This window comes from Callorhinchus milii, unplaced genomic scaffold (genome assembly GCF_018977255.1).
Source record: "Callorhinchus milii isolate IMCB2004 unplaced genomic scaffold, IMCB_Cmil_1.0 Scaffold2, whole genome shotgun sequence".
Classification (NCBI taxonomy): Eukaryota; Metazoa; Chordata; class Chondrichthyes; order Chimaeriformes; family Callorhinchidae; genus Callorhinchus; species Callorhinchus milii.
This window is the reverse complement of record NW_024704743.1, coordinates 88,571,664-88,591,054: the sequence shown is the minus strand read 5'-3', so window position 1 is coordinate 88,591,054 and position 19,391 is coordinate 88,571,664. Positions and strand designations below refer to the sequence as shown.

The following is a 19,391-nucleotide window of genomic DNA, read 5'->3' as shown; positions in this document are numbered from 1 at the left end:
AGTCTGCACAACATGGTCTTGAAGCCATTTACACAGACATCAAACACTGGACTTGGAGGGAGGCATTTCCATAGAATTACATAGCACAGAAACAGGCCACTCAACCCAACCAGACCATACTGGTGTTTATATTTCACACGAGCGTCCACCCCTCCTAAACACCTCTCTCATACCCCTTTATTTCCCTTCTGCCTCATGAATGCATTCCAATAACAATTAACTTTAAAAGTTGATTTTCACTGGTATTCTGTGAACTGGCAGTGAAATTATCTTAGTTAAGACACATCAACTTGAAATGGCACTGAAACATTGTGCTTTGTGGGTGACAACAAGCACTGCAGCCAGAGGGTTCAGCCAGATTTGGGCCAACCTGTCATGTTGTTATTGGGGGTTGATCACACCAATTGATATTTGTGAAGTTAGACCACAATTTTCAACAATTGCTGGTACGTGAAACATCAGTTTAACTTAACTTTTAAAGTGAACTGACACTGAAATGTTACATGATCCTCCTCACTTGATATATTATTTTTCAACTCCCACCGTGTCTTCTCCATGTCTCTTTGATGTTTGGTTTTGCATTACTTATTTATGCTTGAGTTAAGGGAATACTCCAAGGAAAGCTGTTTTGAATCTTACTCTAGTAAAGTTTATTCAATTCAAACGCATTTGAGTTGATTTAGTTTATGTTTCATAACATCAATTAAATAGTTTAATAAAATGCAAACCTCAAGCTGTTTGTTCAGCTTAACCATTGAGGCACATTGTTGGGGCAATTTGTCTCCAATATACATGGATCTTAGTGTTCACAAATGACTATCTGATGTATATGGATCATGGTGCTCATTGAACTGATGCTTGTTATTAGAGTATGTTTTTTGTTCTGCCTCACAATATGAGTGAGGCTAACATTTATTGCTGTTCCCAAGATGCTCTGAGAAGGTGATGATGGATCTTCTCTTTAAACTACTGCAGTCCTTGTGGAGATAGAGCTCCCATAATGTAATCTGGTAAAGAATTCCAGGATTTTGACCTATACACTCCAAATCAGGATATGAGTGACTGAGAGCGAAACTTGGATGTTTTCCCATGATACTGCTGCTTCTTTTCTTCTAGATGTTGAAGGTCATAGAGCTGGGAGCAAGGTATCAATGGGACATAGAGTGGGTGTTGAGGTGGCAAGGTGGACGCTGAGTGTCGGTGCTCTTAATTTCAGCATTGGGCTCGGTACTGAACTAAAATAGAATTTGCAATAGCACTATACAGCATCTCAGTCTCTTTACAGTTTGCAATATGCTTTTCCCTATGGTCAATCTACTTCTCACTGTACAGCCCCATAGACTCAGGTGTGAAGTTCTTAAGCAAGTCCAGGAGGCCTTGAAGCAAACAAGCCCTCCAGTGAATGCAGAACCCATTATCACAATCCTATAGCCACAGATCACAGTGCTAAGGGCTGCAGTCAGAAATGATGGGTCTTGTTTTTGCTATGTATATTAAGATTTAGTGACAACCTAGATGTGCACAAATACAGCAGAATGTTAGGAGATCACACCAACAGATGAATTGTCCGTATTTATATTGTCCGTGGTCTCAACACTCCTACTCCTCAGAAACTTGAGATAAGATTTCTGCTAAAAGGCAACCTAAGGTTGTTAAAGGCATCTTGAAGATCATTTAATAGGTATTCTTTAGTAGTAATTCTTTCAGTATAACATAGCTGCAAGGACAGAATGAAAAAGGAATGATCTCACTCCTGAGGCCAGAACTATTTAACATTTTATCTTCATTATTGAATTCAATCATAGCTTTGAAGTGAGTTTTGGGGAGTTTTTAAAAGAAACGTATAGAAAACCAGCTTCAAAATTAAGGTTGCATTTAAGCATGACAAATTCTGGATGCTCTAAAATGTTTCATAGATAAAGTAAATCTAAGCTCAGGTGGAATTTGTCTGTTATGAAGGATTGTGCTGTAAAAAGACAGACGTTAAGCAAAAAAGCAGTTTTAGTTCATTAGAGATCTGCTTATGTGACTTGAACGAGGAGTCTCTTGGACATGACAGATGTAGTGGCTGGTGTTGGGTATATTGCAGTAAAGGAGGAGAGTGCAGGCCCACAGTGCAGAGAGCTATGGAGCTGCATGAAGTGCATCAGGTACATCTCAGGAGAGTGGGCACAGCAGAGGAGTAGTGCAACAGGACGTTTAGTTTCACCAGGTGTGCCATCTGATCCAGGCCGATGGTGACTACTGCCCTCAATTTATTATGTCATAGGGATCTTCAAAGCCACTTTGGGGGAAATGGCTGCAGTCAACCAGCTTGTTATCTACTTCTGCCTTAAAGAGGTTATTGAAGCACTGTCAGCCAATCTCCTTCATACAGCTCTCCTGCCACAACCAACAGAGAATGGACTAGTTCATCCAGTTTGAATAACTATAATAACAATAACAATCTTTACATTTGATATAATGCCTTTCATGTTGGGAGGAGGACTCAAAGCACTTCACAGCATATACCAGTGACTTTTTTTAGGCAAATGTTATAATTCTTGCATTTGAAATAGTCAAATTGTTGAGATATCTGAAAGTGCTTCACAGGACACACAGGAAAGTGGTGTTACTCTGCATATCATATGATGAATGTTGTAGGTTTAACCCACAGTGGGAATAGATATGATAGATGCTCCAACTGTGTCTAAAGCCTCTGGAAGTGTGGTCTTCATGGCAGATTCCATTGATGCTGCCACATTCACAAATTGCAAATGATGCTCCATTTCATCAGTCTTTTGAGAGATGTCATTATATATTAAGGATCACACCCCTCTAGATTAGCCAAAACACCTTCCAATATCATCTTAATAAAGACAAGTGATTTGCAACATGGCCTAATACGTTAATAGCTGCTGTTGAAAGCACAACCACTATGCATTGCATTTCATTTGCGTGTCTAAAGTGAATTGCATTTCCTTACAATTCACTTTTAACACACGGTCCTCTATCTGTCAGCTGCCAGCTATCTTCTCTTCATGCTCCACCACTGCCATCTCTTCTCCATTGGTGTGCAGTGCCTCTACCTGAGCTTCTTCAGCCACAACAACAGCTCCTGCTGTGCCACTATCTGCTAATTTCTGATCATGGAAAATGGGTGTTCTTGTGTGCCTAAAATTAGGATACAAGGAAAATAGAATACCTTAACTCACATTATCTGTGTACCAGCCTCTCGAGTCGATATAAAGTATTTTCTGACCACTAAAAGACTGAAGAAAAATCATCACAGTTTGAGATTACAGGATATTGCCCTCACACAGAGTTGTATGGTATACAAGTGTATGGTATTGTTTCAATTAAAATCTTCAAGAAGAACTCAATTCATATCCCACCTTGCACGCGCCTTGCTCTGCTCACCCCTTATTCTGCCCTGCCTGCCCCACCATTAGTGGTCAAGACTTCTGCCTTTCTGCTACCACTCTCTGGAACTCCATTCCAGAGTCCCTTTGCCTCGCCCCTTCCCTTGCCTCATTCAAGGTCCGATTCAAGACCTTCTACTTTGACTGCCCCTTCAGTCATTTTCCCACCCCCATACCACCAAATCCAAACCCCAGCTCGGGTGCAACTCCTCGACTGTCCAGCACCTTGGGACATCCTTCTGGCGTGAAAGGCGGTATGTAAATGCAATCTACTATTGTTGTTGTTTTAGGGTTGTGATTGAGGGTTTCACAGATAAGTCAAGACAAAGATGATCAAATGCTAAGTTGAACATGATGGTTCCTGAGTTGCTGGAGCCTGTGAGGAAAGCAAAGGGTCGAGGGTGTTAAATGTGCGATTCAAGCTGAGATAGATCTTGAGAAGGGTTTGATTTACCATTTAGAGGGCTGAGAAAATATTATGCAGAACCTTTCCTCATGAGATAGAATGAGTAGGAAGAGATTATAAATCATTGGATTGAACATGACCTTTAAGCAGTAATGGGCCAAACATCCTTTCTTAAATTGTTAAAAAAAAGTCAACAAGTTGTGAACTGTAGACGAGAATTATCCCCAATTTCTCTGCTAGAAGCAAAAGGTTACAATGTATTGATCTGATATTCAGCAACAACTAAAAGATATCATGCATCCCGCCTCCTTTAAAATATTCCCGTCGATGCTAGCGCAGGCCAGATTTTAAAAAAACGTAAGAACTCAGACTCAAACAACACAAGTTTCTCTCTTCATCTTCTCATCTATATAAATAATTTAACGAGTGGCAAAAAGAAATTCAAGGGTGGGCATTTCTAATGCAGCGCCTTTATAAATTGATTGAGCGGGACTCTTGGAATTGGATCCCGGATCTTGGAAGTGGATCTTGGAAGTGGGTCCCGTACGCAACTTAGGCGTCAGGTTCGACCCCCAATTATCCTTCCTCCCCCATATCCGGTCCCTCACCAGCACCGCTTTCTTCCACCTCTGACACATCACCCGCCTCTGCAAATACCTCTCTCCAAAAGCCGCTGAAACCCTGGTCCATGCCTTTGTCACCTCTCGGCTGGACTATTCTAACACCGTCCTTGCCGGTTTCCCATCCACTACCATCCATAAAATCCAAATCATTCAAAACTCTGCCGCCTGCATTCTCACGCGCACCAAACTCCGCTCCCCGATCACCCCAGTCCTTGCCAGACTGCACTGGCTGCCTATCCCAGAGAGGATCGACTTCAAGATCCTCACCCTTGTATTCAAGTCCCTGCACTCCTCTGCAACCCCCCTACCTCTCTGATCTCCTCTCTCCTCAAAACAGTACCCGTTGCCTTCGTTCCTCCGGGTCTGGCCTCCTCCTCGTCCCCCGAGCCCTCCGCTCCACCCTCAGCCACTATGCCCCGAGGCTCTGGAACTCCCTTCCTCACTCCCTTCGTCTCGCTCACTCCCTTCCCATTTTCAGGTCTCTGCTGAAGACCTTTCTTTTCGACCGCGCCTTTGGTCACCTTCCCCCCCCTCCCCCTAGCTCGGTCCCGGGATCCATTACTGTAAAGTGCTCTGAGACGCCGTCCAGCGTGGAGGGCGCCTATATAAATCCAAGTTGTTGTTGTTGGATGGAAGTGGGATTCTTGGGTTGAAGTGTTCCCATTTACACTAGGAACAGAGCTGAGACATATGGTAATTTTTACGTAGGTAGAAGCGCAGAAATTTGTTGATTGCAGTGCCGGCAAATGGTTCATGATCCATCTGAATAAACTTTTTTCCAGAGTACTTTTCGCAACACTTGGGAGAGTATGAGAATGTACTGTCAGCACTGGAAGATTTGAATATCTCAATCCTGAAGGCAATGGACAAAACAAAGAAAGTGAGTATAGCTATATCAATTTCTTACCTGTATCAGTTCGACGTTTGACATAATAGGTTCAAAATGTTCTTTAAATCTATGTATCAAGTCGGAATGTCTTACCAATGAAAAAATAGTACATTTTCAGGTAAAATAATCTCAGACCTTTTGCCTTATAGTTTTACCACAGTACCGAAATTTACAGTGAAATGCTGCTGATATCCACCTTGATTTTGAAAGCGGCACAGAAATGAGTTGTCGAACAGTGGTATCACATCACGGGAACAGTTCATTCCCTACTAAAGTAACTAACTCTGCTAATCCCTGATGATTTTCACTCCACAGTATACTGTGCTGCACATGTTGATCTCATTGTCAACATGCACACATATGTTGATATTCAAGATATCCTAACATTGCATGCATTAACATTTAAGCATATGCAAACTGCATCAGCGCCCACACGGAATTTCAAATACTGGACTCAAAACTACCAAAGCAAGCCAACAATTGCTGCTTACCAGCTACATCTCTGCACACACTTGTTCTTCACCTGTACAGAACGTGTAGCTCCCCGACAGTCTAGTGTCTAAAGTGTTTAGTACAATACAGACCCCAAGCTGTAAATCCTGTGCTGAGTTAGCCAGTCTCAGCTCACATCCATGGCACTAGTAGTCATGTGCAATACGCAGGATGTGACATCGGTAGCACTTTCTGTGCATTCAACACGACACTTGACATCAGCGGCAATCTGATACAATTCGCTAATAACATGGCTTCTGAGCAAACAGATTCAGAGACACTCAAGCACTCTGAGACACTATCCCAGGTGAATGGCGCTATATAAATGCAAGTCCTTATTGTCGTATTGTATAATAAGGTTTTCTTGTAGTATCTAACTGAAGATCTAATTTGAATCTGCATCTTTTAAGATTTGGACATTATAATATAGAGACTTAGGTAAGAAGATGTTACAGTCCAGTCTGACAGTGACCTGCTATTCTTTTCTGCATATATTATTTTAAATATTTTCTGTTCTGCTTCAAATACCTGTCAGTGAACATTTTCGTAGCAGTAAGATAAAGGACTAGGGCTGCAAACTCAGGCTGAAATATAAATGATGGGGATCAGTTTGTTGTCCTAAATAAGTAATTGCAAAAAGAATGTTGCTTGACGATGCCGGCTAACTGTGGAGTACATCATGAATAATCCAACACAATGAAAGAACAGTAACAAAGAAAAACAAAACCGAATGTCTCAACAGAGAATGTCTACCGCTGGGTTTGCGTTTGATGATAAAGTGAGTGCATTGTTGATGAACGGATTCACTGGCTTTTCCTGTCTAATAGCTTCCACAGGCCAACAACTTGCCAGGCACAATGTAACAAAACTCTGACAGTCAGTGCCACCAAGCAGCTTCACATAACATTGCTTACATCAGGTGGTGATCGGCATCATTGTTTAAAGGCTGCTCAGCACTGCTCAATTGCCTGACTTCAGAACATTTGGAGTGGACATTTTGATCACGTACAGTTTGATTTGATGTAAAATGAATGCTTGTCAGATGAGTCATGCTGCCAAAAGGCAAAGCAAGCTGAGCTCCCAAATGAAATTGAATGATTTGACTACTAGACACATGGGCTTAAAAATGCCTTTGTATCATACCTTATTTTGAAGTGATTGGGTTAAGAAATGTGGCTATTAGATCTATTGGTTATTTAATTAACAGAGTGCAAGATTTTGATGAATCCACATAAGAATTGCTGTTTAATCATGAATTAAGTGTGGTTCTCGCATTTCCAAATGCTGCAGCATGTCTCAAGGGTGAAAGGTTTTAAAATTGGCAGCAGTAGTGTTTTCGGAGTGCAAAGTCAATGAAGATAAACGTGGCCATCAGGATCTAATGAGCAGTTAGGTTTAGAACATGAGAAGCAAAGACCACTACTTTGACTTGTACTTTACATGCTCTGTGAAAGCAACACAAATGTTTCATAAATGTGTTTGGAGGAATTTACACAAAGCCGGGAAGAGAAATTCGCTGTGCTAAGCTGTTCACAAATTCCGGTGTGCTAAGCTGTTCACAAAGTTGTCAATTGAATAATTTTCATAGCTTGGCTCGGTTGGCAGCACTAATCCCTCAGCGGCTGTTTGCAGAACATTGTTGTGCGCAGTTTGGCTGCTGGATTGACCTACAAAAAGCACAGTCACCACACTTTACAAGAAAAAAAAGTTCAAGCGCTTTGAAACGGCTTTCCACGTGAAAGCCATTATATCAAATGCAAGCATTATTATTTTTAGTTTCTTTTTCATTTATTTTATATAGTGCGCTTATATGGGTTTTAAAAAGAAGCCAGGAAAAAGCCATTTGTCTGGTCAGGTAGAATGGAGGAAGTACATCACAAACACAAGCTTTCCAAACTTTTCCAACTACAAAATCCAGCATAAAGATATACATTTTCTTTCAAATCAATCTAAAAGCATCCATGAACCCTAGCTTATCACACTAGAGAGAATGGAAATAGCTGATGCTTACAGAAATCGTATAAGCACTCCGCGTACTCCCCCTCCCTCTATTGTTAGTGTGCGTCAATACTCCAATTTTCATATTTTAATAGAATTCAAGCTCCCAGCAGCAAAATTGCATAACTGATTATGAGCCCTGACATTGCTGCCGTGCTCCTAGTCTGGAGTTGTCAGCTCCTAGCAGATGTTAGGTACAATAGTTATTCATTTTCGGTTTGACTTTTACATATCCTTTACATATACTTATATTCTATTCAGCACTGTCTTCCTGCATCAGGCAATAACAATCAGCCCCACAACCCTTGATCTGACACATATTGCTCATTTGGTTTATGCCTTGCTCATTAATATAAAGGTTTCAAAAAAAAATTGATTAGCTTCTACATTTTGTGTACTAAAACTCTTAATATATATGCATTCAAGATACATTGTTAATTGCTGCATTCAAGCAGATGTTTGAAATAACCCATTTAAATGAATTAGAATTCTTAAAAACGGAATAATAATAATATTCTTACATTTATAACACTTTTCATGTTGGGAGAACATCTCAAAACCCTGCACAGGATTACTATAAAGTGGAGTATATACTATATACAGGATATTCTATAAAGGAGCAAGACCTCCACAGCCTTGCTCCATCCTACCGCTGTGACCTGCTGACGCCATATCAACTTGTCCGCTCCCTCCACTCAGTGGGCTCCGGTCTGCTCCACACACCCCCAGGCTCATCCCATCATCGACTGTCGGGCCTTCAGCCGCTCTGCCCCACCCTTTGGAACTCCATCCCACAGTCGCTTTGTTTTGCTCCTTCCCGTGCTTCCTTCAAGGCACGTCACAAGACCCTCCTCTTCGACCACACCTTCAGCCACTCACCCGCCTACCCCTAATCTTCACCCCTCCTGATCTCAACCCCCTGCTCGGGTCCAAATCCCTGACTGTCCAGCGTCTTGAGAAGTCCTCCTGACATGAAAGATGCTATACAACTGTAATTTGTTGTTGGATTGATTGTGTATTTTATGTGCGAAGGCGGCAACCAATTTCCCACAAATTGAATGACCAATTTTATTTGGGGGATTGTTAGCCAAAACTGGGAGAAACTCCCTTCTCTTTTCAAATATTGCCATGAGATCTTTAATACCCACCTAAACAGGAAGACAGGACCTCAGTTTAATATCTCATCCGAAAACAATAGAGAACAACAACAAATTTACATTTATAGAGCTCCTTTCACGTCGGGAAGATGTCCCAAAGAGCTGAACAGTCAGGTGTCGAGGCCCGAGCATGGGGGAGGGGTGGTGTAGGGGTGAGGGAAGGCAGAGAGGTGGGAGGGAGACCAAAGGCACGGTCGAAGAGAAGGGTCTTGAGACTGGCCTTGAAGGATGCAAGGGAGGAAGCGAGGCAAAGGGACCATGGGATGGAGTTCCAGAGTGTGGGGACAGAGAAGCTGAAAGCCCGGCCACCGATGATAGGGCGGGTCGGGCGGGAGACATGGAGCAGACCGGAGCCTGATGAATGGAGGGAGCGGGCAGGTTGGTAGGGAGAACACCTCCAGCCCTGCAATGAAGTCTCAGCATGCACTGTATGAGTTCCAACTTCCGACAAGGGGCTTGAACCCACAACTTTCTGACACAGAAGAGTGATACCAACTGATCCAGGCTCTGTCTATTTGGCTCGGGAAAAATGCACTCAGGCATCCTTCAAGTCAATGTGCGTTTTGCAATGATTGATATATAAAAATGACTTGATAAAGAAAGAGTGGGGCCTATTGCTCACCATTCGCTAAAAAATTTGCTTTTCTTGTTCCATCTACACAATAGAGTTATAAATAGAATTTTCTATTAGAAAGTCACATTAAAATGATTACCATTTTAATAAACATCATAGGATAGACATCTGCATCTCCTGGAGCTAGGACTGTGACATCGAAGCACAGGCTCTTACAGCGCTTCAACATTTTTCCTACGTTCACTGACTTCACATTCATAGACTTTGCCTCCACATTTTAAATGAGGAGCCTGGCACCTGTAGTGCAATAAGATTGCACGCAATTGCAGAAGATTATAATAATCATTGCATTATTATACAGCATCTTATCACGTAATTGAAAAGTGAAATACATCACATGGTTTACTGTAAATTGACTGTGTATTTGCAGTATTGAATGCAGCAGCCAATTTGGGTACAATAATGTCCCATAAATAGCCATGAAATGAATGACCAATCTTATCTGGAGGACTGTTGGCCAGGACCACTTCCAATAATGTAGCGCATTTCAAAGTCCTGATGTGGACTTGAACCTTCACCGTTCTACCTCAGAGGGAGAGTGCTACCAACAAAGCCAGGCTGGCAAGAATACTTATATTTTGAGGAGCAAGGGGAAGCAAATGTTACCTAATGGAGAAGCAACGTACATGAATTGTATGTTATGAGAAATGCTCCCTGACGTAAAAATAAAGGGATGACTTCGTAGAAATGCAACATTAATTCACAAATTAGGAAAGTCAAACATTTTTCATTAGCTGAGAAAAATGTAATGTGAAAGTATAAAAGATGTTTCCAGTTGGTATTGAATGTTAATTATTCACTGATGTGTCCAAAATGCATCTCAGTGTGATTTTCAATATTGCATAATAACAACTAACATAGTGTCTATTTATAAAAAAAATCTGTCCTGCTGTCTCCAGCCACCCACACAGTTCATTTCCTTTGTCAAAGATGGAAGTAATATAATTGAAGATAACTAATTGGTAGGTAACATTTTGTTCCTTTGGCAGATTTGTTGATGATTCTAAATTTTCTTATCCTCCAGTCTGAGTGGATCTCTTGTGATGAGCACTTATTTTGTTTTCCATTGTGCCAAAGGATGGCACAAATAATCGGAACATGGGAAAAAATTTCTGCGTGGGAGGGCAGGGTGGTGCATAAACCTTCCCTGCATGCCAACTTGACTCAAGTGCCATTGCCATAGAATTAATACCCTTCAGTTATCCTTGGAGTTTTTTTTATGGGTAACAAATGCTCAAAACTACTGCTTTCTGGAAAATTTAATTGAAGTGTGGGAGTTTATGTATAATTGTCTTTAGTGCATTGCATTTACACTGATTATCCAGCTAGCATGTGTGAGGGCAGCAACATGTTCTTGAAATGTTGTGGAGTCCTGTAGCTCAGTGGTTAGAGCACTCGATTCGCAAGCGAGAGATCTTGGTTCAATTCCCGACAGGATGAAATGTTGGGCAAGTTTTCTTATGCACATGCCTAACAATAATCCCTCAAGAAAAAAAATAATAATAATTTGGTCACTCAATCCACGACTGTTTGTGGGATACTGCTGTGCGCAATTGGCTGCCGCGTTTTGCCCACAAATATACACTGTATATTTCAATATACTTTACAGTGTATTCTGTGAAGCGCTTTGAGACGTCTAGAAGATGTGAAAAAGCACTATATCAAATGCAAGGATTATTATCATTATTGACATGTTGTCAAATATCCATTTGGGTAATTTTGGATCTCTTGTGATAAGCTCTTATTTTGTTTTCCATTGTGCCAAAGTATGGCAAAAATAATTGGAGCGTAGGAATTTTTGTAACTTTAAAACTAGTTGTTAAAAAGGTATAACATTTTGAAAGAGGGGAGTCACCTTTCAAGGACTCTATTGACATCATTCAACATCACGGATTATATTATTTTGGCAGGATTTTATCCTTTCACTGAAATATAGGTATCACAGCATATGTACAGGCAAATAAGACTAGGATGGCATGGCACCATCAAAGATTTTGTCCTGAAATCAAAAAAGATGGAATGCTATTGTCAAGGTTCTGCATTACTGTATTTGAAAGATTATTAGCTATAGATACCTTTTAAATAGTGTAATGAAACACATTACAGCTTATCCCCTTTATGTTTGGGATGGGTCATGTTGCTTTTTCAATACACCCACAGCTCATTCATACATACACCTGTTGGATAAAGATCACTGAAGAAACATTCAGAAAAAAATTATTTTCATCTTGAATTAGATTGCAATGGCTTTCATTGTATTCCTTCGCACACTTTGATCACTGGTTCCTGCCCCGCTTCATGTGGTGTCCCTTAGCTAACTGCTCATGTTGGTACCATATGCCCTTTGTGACGATCTTCATTCCCCCAATCTCCGAAGTGTGCCCCTTATATAAAATTATAAGTAATATGGTAACAACTCTGAGAAAAAGCAAATGTTACTAGAATAATAAGCCTTTCATTTGATATAGTACCCTAACACATCATTGGACCATCCCAAAGCACTTCACAGGATTTGATATAACATACAATGACTGTGTATTTGTAGAAAAATAATATATTGAGAAGATGGGATCAGATTTGCAGCACATGATATTATCACAGGAGATAATTATCGTATCGAACAAAAATGTGGTCAAAAGCTACCAATTGTCATAATTGGCCTTGGAGATGAAATCCCTCCTCCTATAGATAAAATGGTGTAGGTTTTTATTTTAAACTTTGGACCAGTCTGTCAATGTGACTCACCTCTGATTATTGAAGGGAATCGGATTCATTCAGATTCCTTATTAAGGAATCCCATCAGGATTCACTGCAAAATGGCAGGAGGTGATTTGTGGTGAACCTGTGGATGTCAGCAAGTGGTTGGGAGCACAGAAGCTGACACAACCACATACAATGGAATGCAATGTTCCCTCCTTCAGAACAATATTTGCATGTGTGTCTCCGCTTTCTACAGAAAAAAGTATCTGGTAAATCTTTATGAGGTGTTCATCCAACGTGGGCTCATCACTACTATGAAGTAAAATAAAAACAGGAGTCACTGGGAACACGCAGCAGGTCAGGCAGCATCTATGGAGAGAGGAAAATGAGCGATTTCTGTTTTTATTTCAGATTTCCAGCATCTGCAGTATTTTACCTTTTGAATACTATGAAGTACCCTGACTGCTGAATTCCCCAGCTCCAATAATTTCCAATTCATAAGGATGTGGTCCTGCGCAAACATGCTGAAAATAAGTTGTACAAATAAGTTGGGGACAAATGGTTAAACTGGTTGACACATTAGGTTTCCCTCTCCACTCATCTTTATCTAGCTTCCCTCTCCATTCATCTTCGAGATGCAGTCAGCCAGACCTCCCTTGAGATCAGAGAATAATAATCCTTACATTTGCATTTTGATGCAAGGATTATTACTCCCTGCAGCTCAGATATCAAATATCCTAAGGTGTCACTGTGGCTGGTGTGTCATGACTGAAGAAAACTCTGCAGCTTTTCAGCTCTGCACATACATTGTCTGTAAGGTGGTTTAGAAAATAAAGCTACCCAAAAATCATAAAGTTTGAAAAGTTTACAACATTTCCTGCGTTTTCCGAAATTGATCTGAACATGTAGTGCTGAGCCTATGGAATTCTCAGTTTAGTTTAGACACTCGTAAGCATGGTGATCGGTTTCCACATGTGTCAGACTTGTGATGCATGTGACCAAAAAAACTTACGGAGTTTAATTTGCAGTATTTATTATTGAGATTTCTTATTGGAAAACCCATTAGAATTTCCAGTGACCTTGGAGAATTCCATTCCTAGATGTGTGATGTCCTTTTGGTTACCAGGAGAAATTCTACACTCACTTTTGCACGACTCCAAATGGTTTGTAATCAAATTCTTAACTCTAAATTCAATGGTTTCTTGTCAAGGAATCGAGTATAGAAATGTTGCAAAAAATGAGGAGCAGTATAAAGGATAGTCTTACATAAGTTAAAAATCTTCACAACTTGGGTTAAATTGGGGTCAAAATTGCAGAAATCCCAAACACATTGCATTCTTTAAGAAACAGCATTACAATAGGTTTTCCACATGTGTCAGACACCCAGCTGACCAAAAAGAAAATATGTCTTGAATTACAGTATATCTATATATCTAAATACAGTAATAGAACTGGGCAAACCTAGACTCACAAGCATTTGTCACTAGCAAAGATTAAACCTCTTTCGCAGCCATTCCCCACATTATAAAACTGCTGGGCTGAGTTCACATCCAAGACCAGTGTTTTTCATTGATTGCCCTTCACTGTATTTTTGGTTAGTGTTATACTATCGCTGATGATAATACCACATGGAAAATTTTACCCTCAAAAGAACTTAGAAGCAATGTCACAATCATCAGTAAAAACTTCTCAAATACTTTTGCCCACAAACAACCAAAAAGTGAGTGAACAATTTTATGTGGAGGATTCTTGGCCAGGATACCACTAGAAACTCCTTTCACTTTTTGAATAGTGCCATGGGATTTTTTTTTTCCAACTGAACAGGCAAATAGGATCATCTCATCCAAAGGACCACACCTCTGATAATGCAGCACTCCCCCAGCATCTGTGTCAGCCTAGATTATGAGCTCAAAGACATGATGTGAAGCTTGAACCTAGAACCTTTTGATTCAAAGGCAAGAGCGCACTAACTGAGCGAGGCTGATAAGAATATGTATTTTTTTTGAGAGGGGAAAGAATTACCAAGTGGAAAAATAAGAAAGAGACTTAAATGAGAAACAATAAACTCTCTGTTTCACAGCCTGTCTCTTAGTTTCACATCCAAGCTGCTGCTGTGAGTAGAAGAGAATTGCAGACACGAAAAATGTAAAATGCATTTTTAAATTAGAAATTAAACAAAACAATTCATACCCACAATCTGGTACATCTGTGACATATACTACATGTAGTGCCAAAATTAAGAATATATGCTTAATATATTCTCAATGTACAATGCCTGAGGAATAAATCATTTGACAATATAATGTACTCCCAGGAGATCATTGTAAATAAGAAAAACTATTTTATTTAGTCTGTTTAATTGATACATGTATGTTTCTTGAGATGGCAACATATTATGGGTAGTTTTGAAGTTATAGTTATGGTAATTATTCAAGCAAAATTATTCCAAATAATGCCTGCTCCAAATCTTGTGAAAATATAGGTAGTTTGCTGAAGATATCAGGTGTCATCCTGGATTAGTTCATAGCTCTCTTGACAGTAGGTTCAGAAGATGTTATATTCAGCACCTTGCATTTATCTGTATTCAACTTCATATGTGCCATTCTCAGTCCATGTACATACCCTATCAAGCTCTCTCTGTAAGACCTCCACAGGTCCACTCAAAGTGGTGTCATCTGCAAATTAGATTTGTAAACCACTTTTATCTAACTACCTTACACTGGATCCGTGAATCCAGATCATTAATGTGTATAAGAAACAAGATTTAACTCCCTTGTTGGGACTTTGAGCTCACAGTTTAATAGTAATAATCATTGCAATTGTTAGTTAGGAGGACATCCCAAAGCACTTCACAGGATTTTACTGTAAAGTCCTTCACAGTAGCTTTAAGACTTGGCATCCAGCCACGTCGCTGTTAAGTACCGCGAGATGCTATCTGCATGAAGGGTGTTAAATAAATGCAAGTTGTTGTTGTTGTTATTGCATTTTAATTGTTGGCATCCATAAAAGATAAGTGCATCTTATACCCGTTAATTAATTATCACAGTCCTGTACAGGTGGAGTCCCATAGCTCAGTGGTTAGAGCACTCGCCTCGCAAGCGAGAGGCCTAGGTTCGATTCCCAGCAGGGCAAAACCTTGGGCAAGTTTCCTAACTCCACATACCTGATAATAATCCCTCAAGAAAAAAAAACAATAATAAATTGGTCATTTCAATACACAACTGTTTGTGGGACACTGCTGCGCGCAGTTGCCTGCCGTGTTTCGTCCACAAATATACAGTCAATTCACTTTACAGTATATTCTGTGAAGCGCTTTGAAACATCTAGAAGATGTGAAAAGCACTATATCAAAATGCAAGGATTATTATTACGTTACATGAGCGCTTCAGCATGCAATACTATGCTGCTTACATGGGTTTAATATAACACAACCACAGGATGAATATTTCATTCTATTTATATATATATATATATATATATGAACTGATGCCCACTCAAGGTCCAAATGCAGCAAATCAACAGTTGTTGCATTTGGACCTTTCAGCCAATAGATAAATTGCAGTTTTATTTTATATCAACACTCCAAATCTTCTATCTATATTTTGATCCTTGAAGCATATTTGATTTATTCAGGCAGCTCTGTAAAATCACACAGCCAAGAGCATACCATTGACATGTACTTGAAAACAATGTTTTTTTTAAAAGCCTCTCATGGATATTACAGAACACTTCTGAGCTTAAAACATTAATAGAATGCTAAAATGTTTTCCAGTGGAGGACTACACAAAGTTCAAATTGGTAATTTATGCCTTTCACACTAAATAAATCAAAATGGTTTCTAAATGGTTTGTGATCAATAGAGTCAGAGCACTTTGGCAGAATTGGAAATTTATTATAAAACAGTAACAGCTGGAAAGGGTTAGGGTTAACTGTAAAGTGGATTGATTGTGTATTTTGTGGGTGAAACACGGCAGACAATTCCATACAGCAATGTCCCACAAACAGCCATGGAGTGAGAGACAAATTTTATTTGGGGGATTGTTGGCCAGGACACTGGAGAAACTCCCCTCTCTATTAGAATAGTGCCATGGGATCTTTAACATCTACTTGAACAGGCAGACAGGACTTCGGTTTAAAGACTCATCTGAAGGATACATCTCCAACAGTGCAATATCCTCTCAGCACTGCATTTCAATGTCAGGTTAGATTATGTGATTCCAAGTCCTGATCTGGGACTTGAACCCACAACCTTCTGAATCAGAGGCAAGCGTGCTACCACTGTGCCAGGCTGACACCTGTACATCATACAAGGATTATCATTGTTTTTAATATCTTACATATTGTGATGCTGACACAAAAGCTAATTTTGCAGGAACACAGCTGTTCAAATGGAAGATGTTGCTCAACCACTGTAATATTAACTCTGTGCTACGAATCACTATTTAAGAAGCAATGTATTGCAAAACATGTATTTATTTTTACAGAAGAGAACCAGTGGTATTTAAGGTTTTTTCAGGGTTCAGACCTTGTTGGTCATTTTCGCTAATTGCTCTGCAGTCACAATATTATTGCTGACTGTATCCTGGCCAGACAGTAGGATAAAACATGTGGGATTTTTTAAATATTCAATGTGAAGATTGACTGTAGTGAAAATGTCAGTGCTTTCTCCTTTTGAATTGTGTTCTGAGATCTTTAATATCCGAATTGTCTTTAATGAGATCCAGATTAATAGACAGGACTTTGGCTTGACGTCTCATCCAAAGGATGGCATCTCTTACAATGATGAGCTCCATCAGTACTCAGCCTCTAATGGTAATAAAATCTTTGTGCTCAAGGGAGAGGGCAAACTTCACCCCCTCCTCAGCAGATCATAACTGACAATAATATTAATAATAAATAACTTAAAACCATCCCCAGATGCTACCATTTAAAATTTCAAGATAGCGGTCAATGGATGTGTGAACTCTGGGAGAGATCTTTTTGCAGGAGGGGTGTTCTGCCACCTAGTGGCTCTTTAGCGTTAAATTTGTTTTAATTACCCCTGATGTAGTGTAAATTAAGACTAACAATAGTTTTCACCACTGTTACTTATCACATTGAACACTTAAAAAACGCACATGTTTTACCACAGAGACCTGACTGTGATACTGTTGACCACTAGTTAGAAAGAGAAAACAGTGAAACATGATCGAAAAGGGAACAGAGGTGTATAGGTGAGGGATATAGGAGGGGTGGGGGCTTGTGTGGAATACAAACACTGGCACAGACTGGTTGTACCGAATGGCCTGTTTCCATGCGCTATATGTAACTCTGTGTAACCATGGAACCAGGTGTGGGGGTCGAAAACATGGTTCAGTATTCATTATCTGGATATGCAATAACAACCTCTTTCAGAAACTAGAAATGCATCATACTGACTTGCAGGAAGTCTGCCGAGACCTCAAGCAAGAGATAGCATGCTATCAAAAGGTAAAAAGATATGGTGCAGGAGTAGATAACAAAATGATGGGTGAGCTTTCAGCCATTCTGCTTGTTCCATCCCAAAGTCTCTGACTCTCTCCTTTCCCGCTTTCAAGGAACATCTCAAAACATACATTTTTGACCGCCTTAAACATACATCTTTCCCCTCCCCCCAACTCCCACCTCAGCTCGGGTATCCATACAGCCCTGTGAAGCACTTTGAGGGGGAGGTAAACAGGGTCTCTTTGGAGCTGAACTGGGCCAAGGTGGGTCTGCAGTATTTCGGGGCATTGCTGATAAAAGCACATCCAGCCTGTCTCATCGGCAGGAACTGGTGGGGCAAACCAGTCACTGGGATCAGGGAATCATCCCATTCAGCTCTTGTTAACCTTGCAAGCCAAAGCCTTAACGCACAGGGTGGTCCTAGCTGGACGAGTAGCAGGAAAGCTTTCCAGACAGCAATATTGATAGCAAGCTATGCATTTTAGCTGGTTAGACTCCAGCAGTACCCCATCACACACTCTGGGGTCCCCAAACCTTGGCTCTTGCCAACCTGTGCCTAATACTTTCTGGAATTAGGTAAGCAGGATGTGTCCGTCTAGGGAGAGAGTGTGCATTCAATTCCAACAATCTATCTCTGGGATTTCCATGTTTAGATGGGGTGCATGGAAAGCTCAGCTTGGTTTGGATACTCTTAAGCATGATTTTGGGTTTCTGCATGTGTCAGACCAAAAAAAAATAGTTATACTAACTTTCATTATTTATTTATTGCTCTCTCTCTCTCTATATATATATATATATTTGACATTTTAAAGATTGTCTCCGGGTAACATGAAGAATCGGATTCAGCCAGACATAAACAAAAGTCACAATATCAAGTGACCTTTCAGCTCATAAGAGCACACGCAGAGTTAGGAGAATGTCTCTGGAAGCAATTCCTTCCAGCAAGGAATTATGAAATGGGAGAATTCATCAGCACTTTTGGAATTTGTTTTTATTTATCTTTTAATTTATTTTCCCTCCCTTCCATGCAACTTTGAACTGACAGTCTCGAATGATGTTCCATTACAGTGCTGGGGAAATGCTGTGTTGTCAGAAATACTTGGATGACACAATAATTGATGTTCCTTCAGTGTGTTCAAGTGGACATTAATCATCCTATGGTATTATTCAAAGAGATAAGGGAGTTTCTTCCAGTATCCTGGCCAACAATCCCCTTGCATTTGCTATAGAGCCTTATCATGTCATTGAGACATCTCAAAGAGCTTCAGATGATATACTGTAAAGTGGATTGACTGTGTTTTTGGTATAATTGTTCATTCACTTCATGGCTGTTTGTGGAACATTGCTGAGAACAATTTAGCTGCCACATTGATCTACAAATATATAGTCACTACACTTTACAACAACGTGAAGTTCTCAATGTTATTGGCTCCATATCAAATTATTGTTATATCAAATGCTAGCAGTTTAACATTCAAGGACTATAACAGATGGTCTTCTAAAATAATAACTGTACAAAAGCCCCAAACTATAGTACCATTTATTTTCTGTTATTTTTCAACAGGCACCTTATTTCATGGAAACACCTTATTTCATGGAAATTAACACCTTATTTCATGGAAAAAAAT

The 19,391-nt window shown here is 40.0% G+C and overlaps 1 protein-coding gene across 1 annotated transcript in view; it reads left to right on the top strand.

Moving 5' to 3' along the window:
* necab1 (N-terminal EF-hand calcium binding protein 1) overlaps positions 1-19,391 on the top strand; it is a 93,754-nt gene that overhangs the window by 33,660 nt on the left and 40,703 nt on the right. The window contains exon 5 of the mRNA XM_007903191.2: positions 5,213-5,310. Coding sequence (XP_007901382.1) covers positions 5,213-5,310 — 98 coding nt within the window. The remainder of the gene's footprint in view (positions 1-5,212; positions 5,311-19,391) is intronic.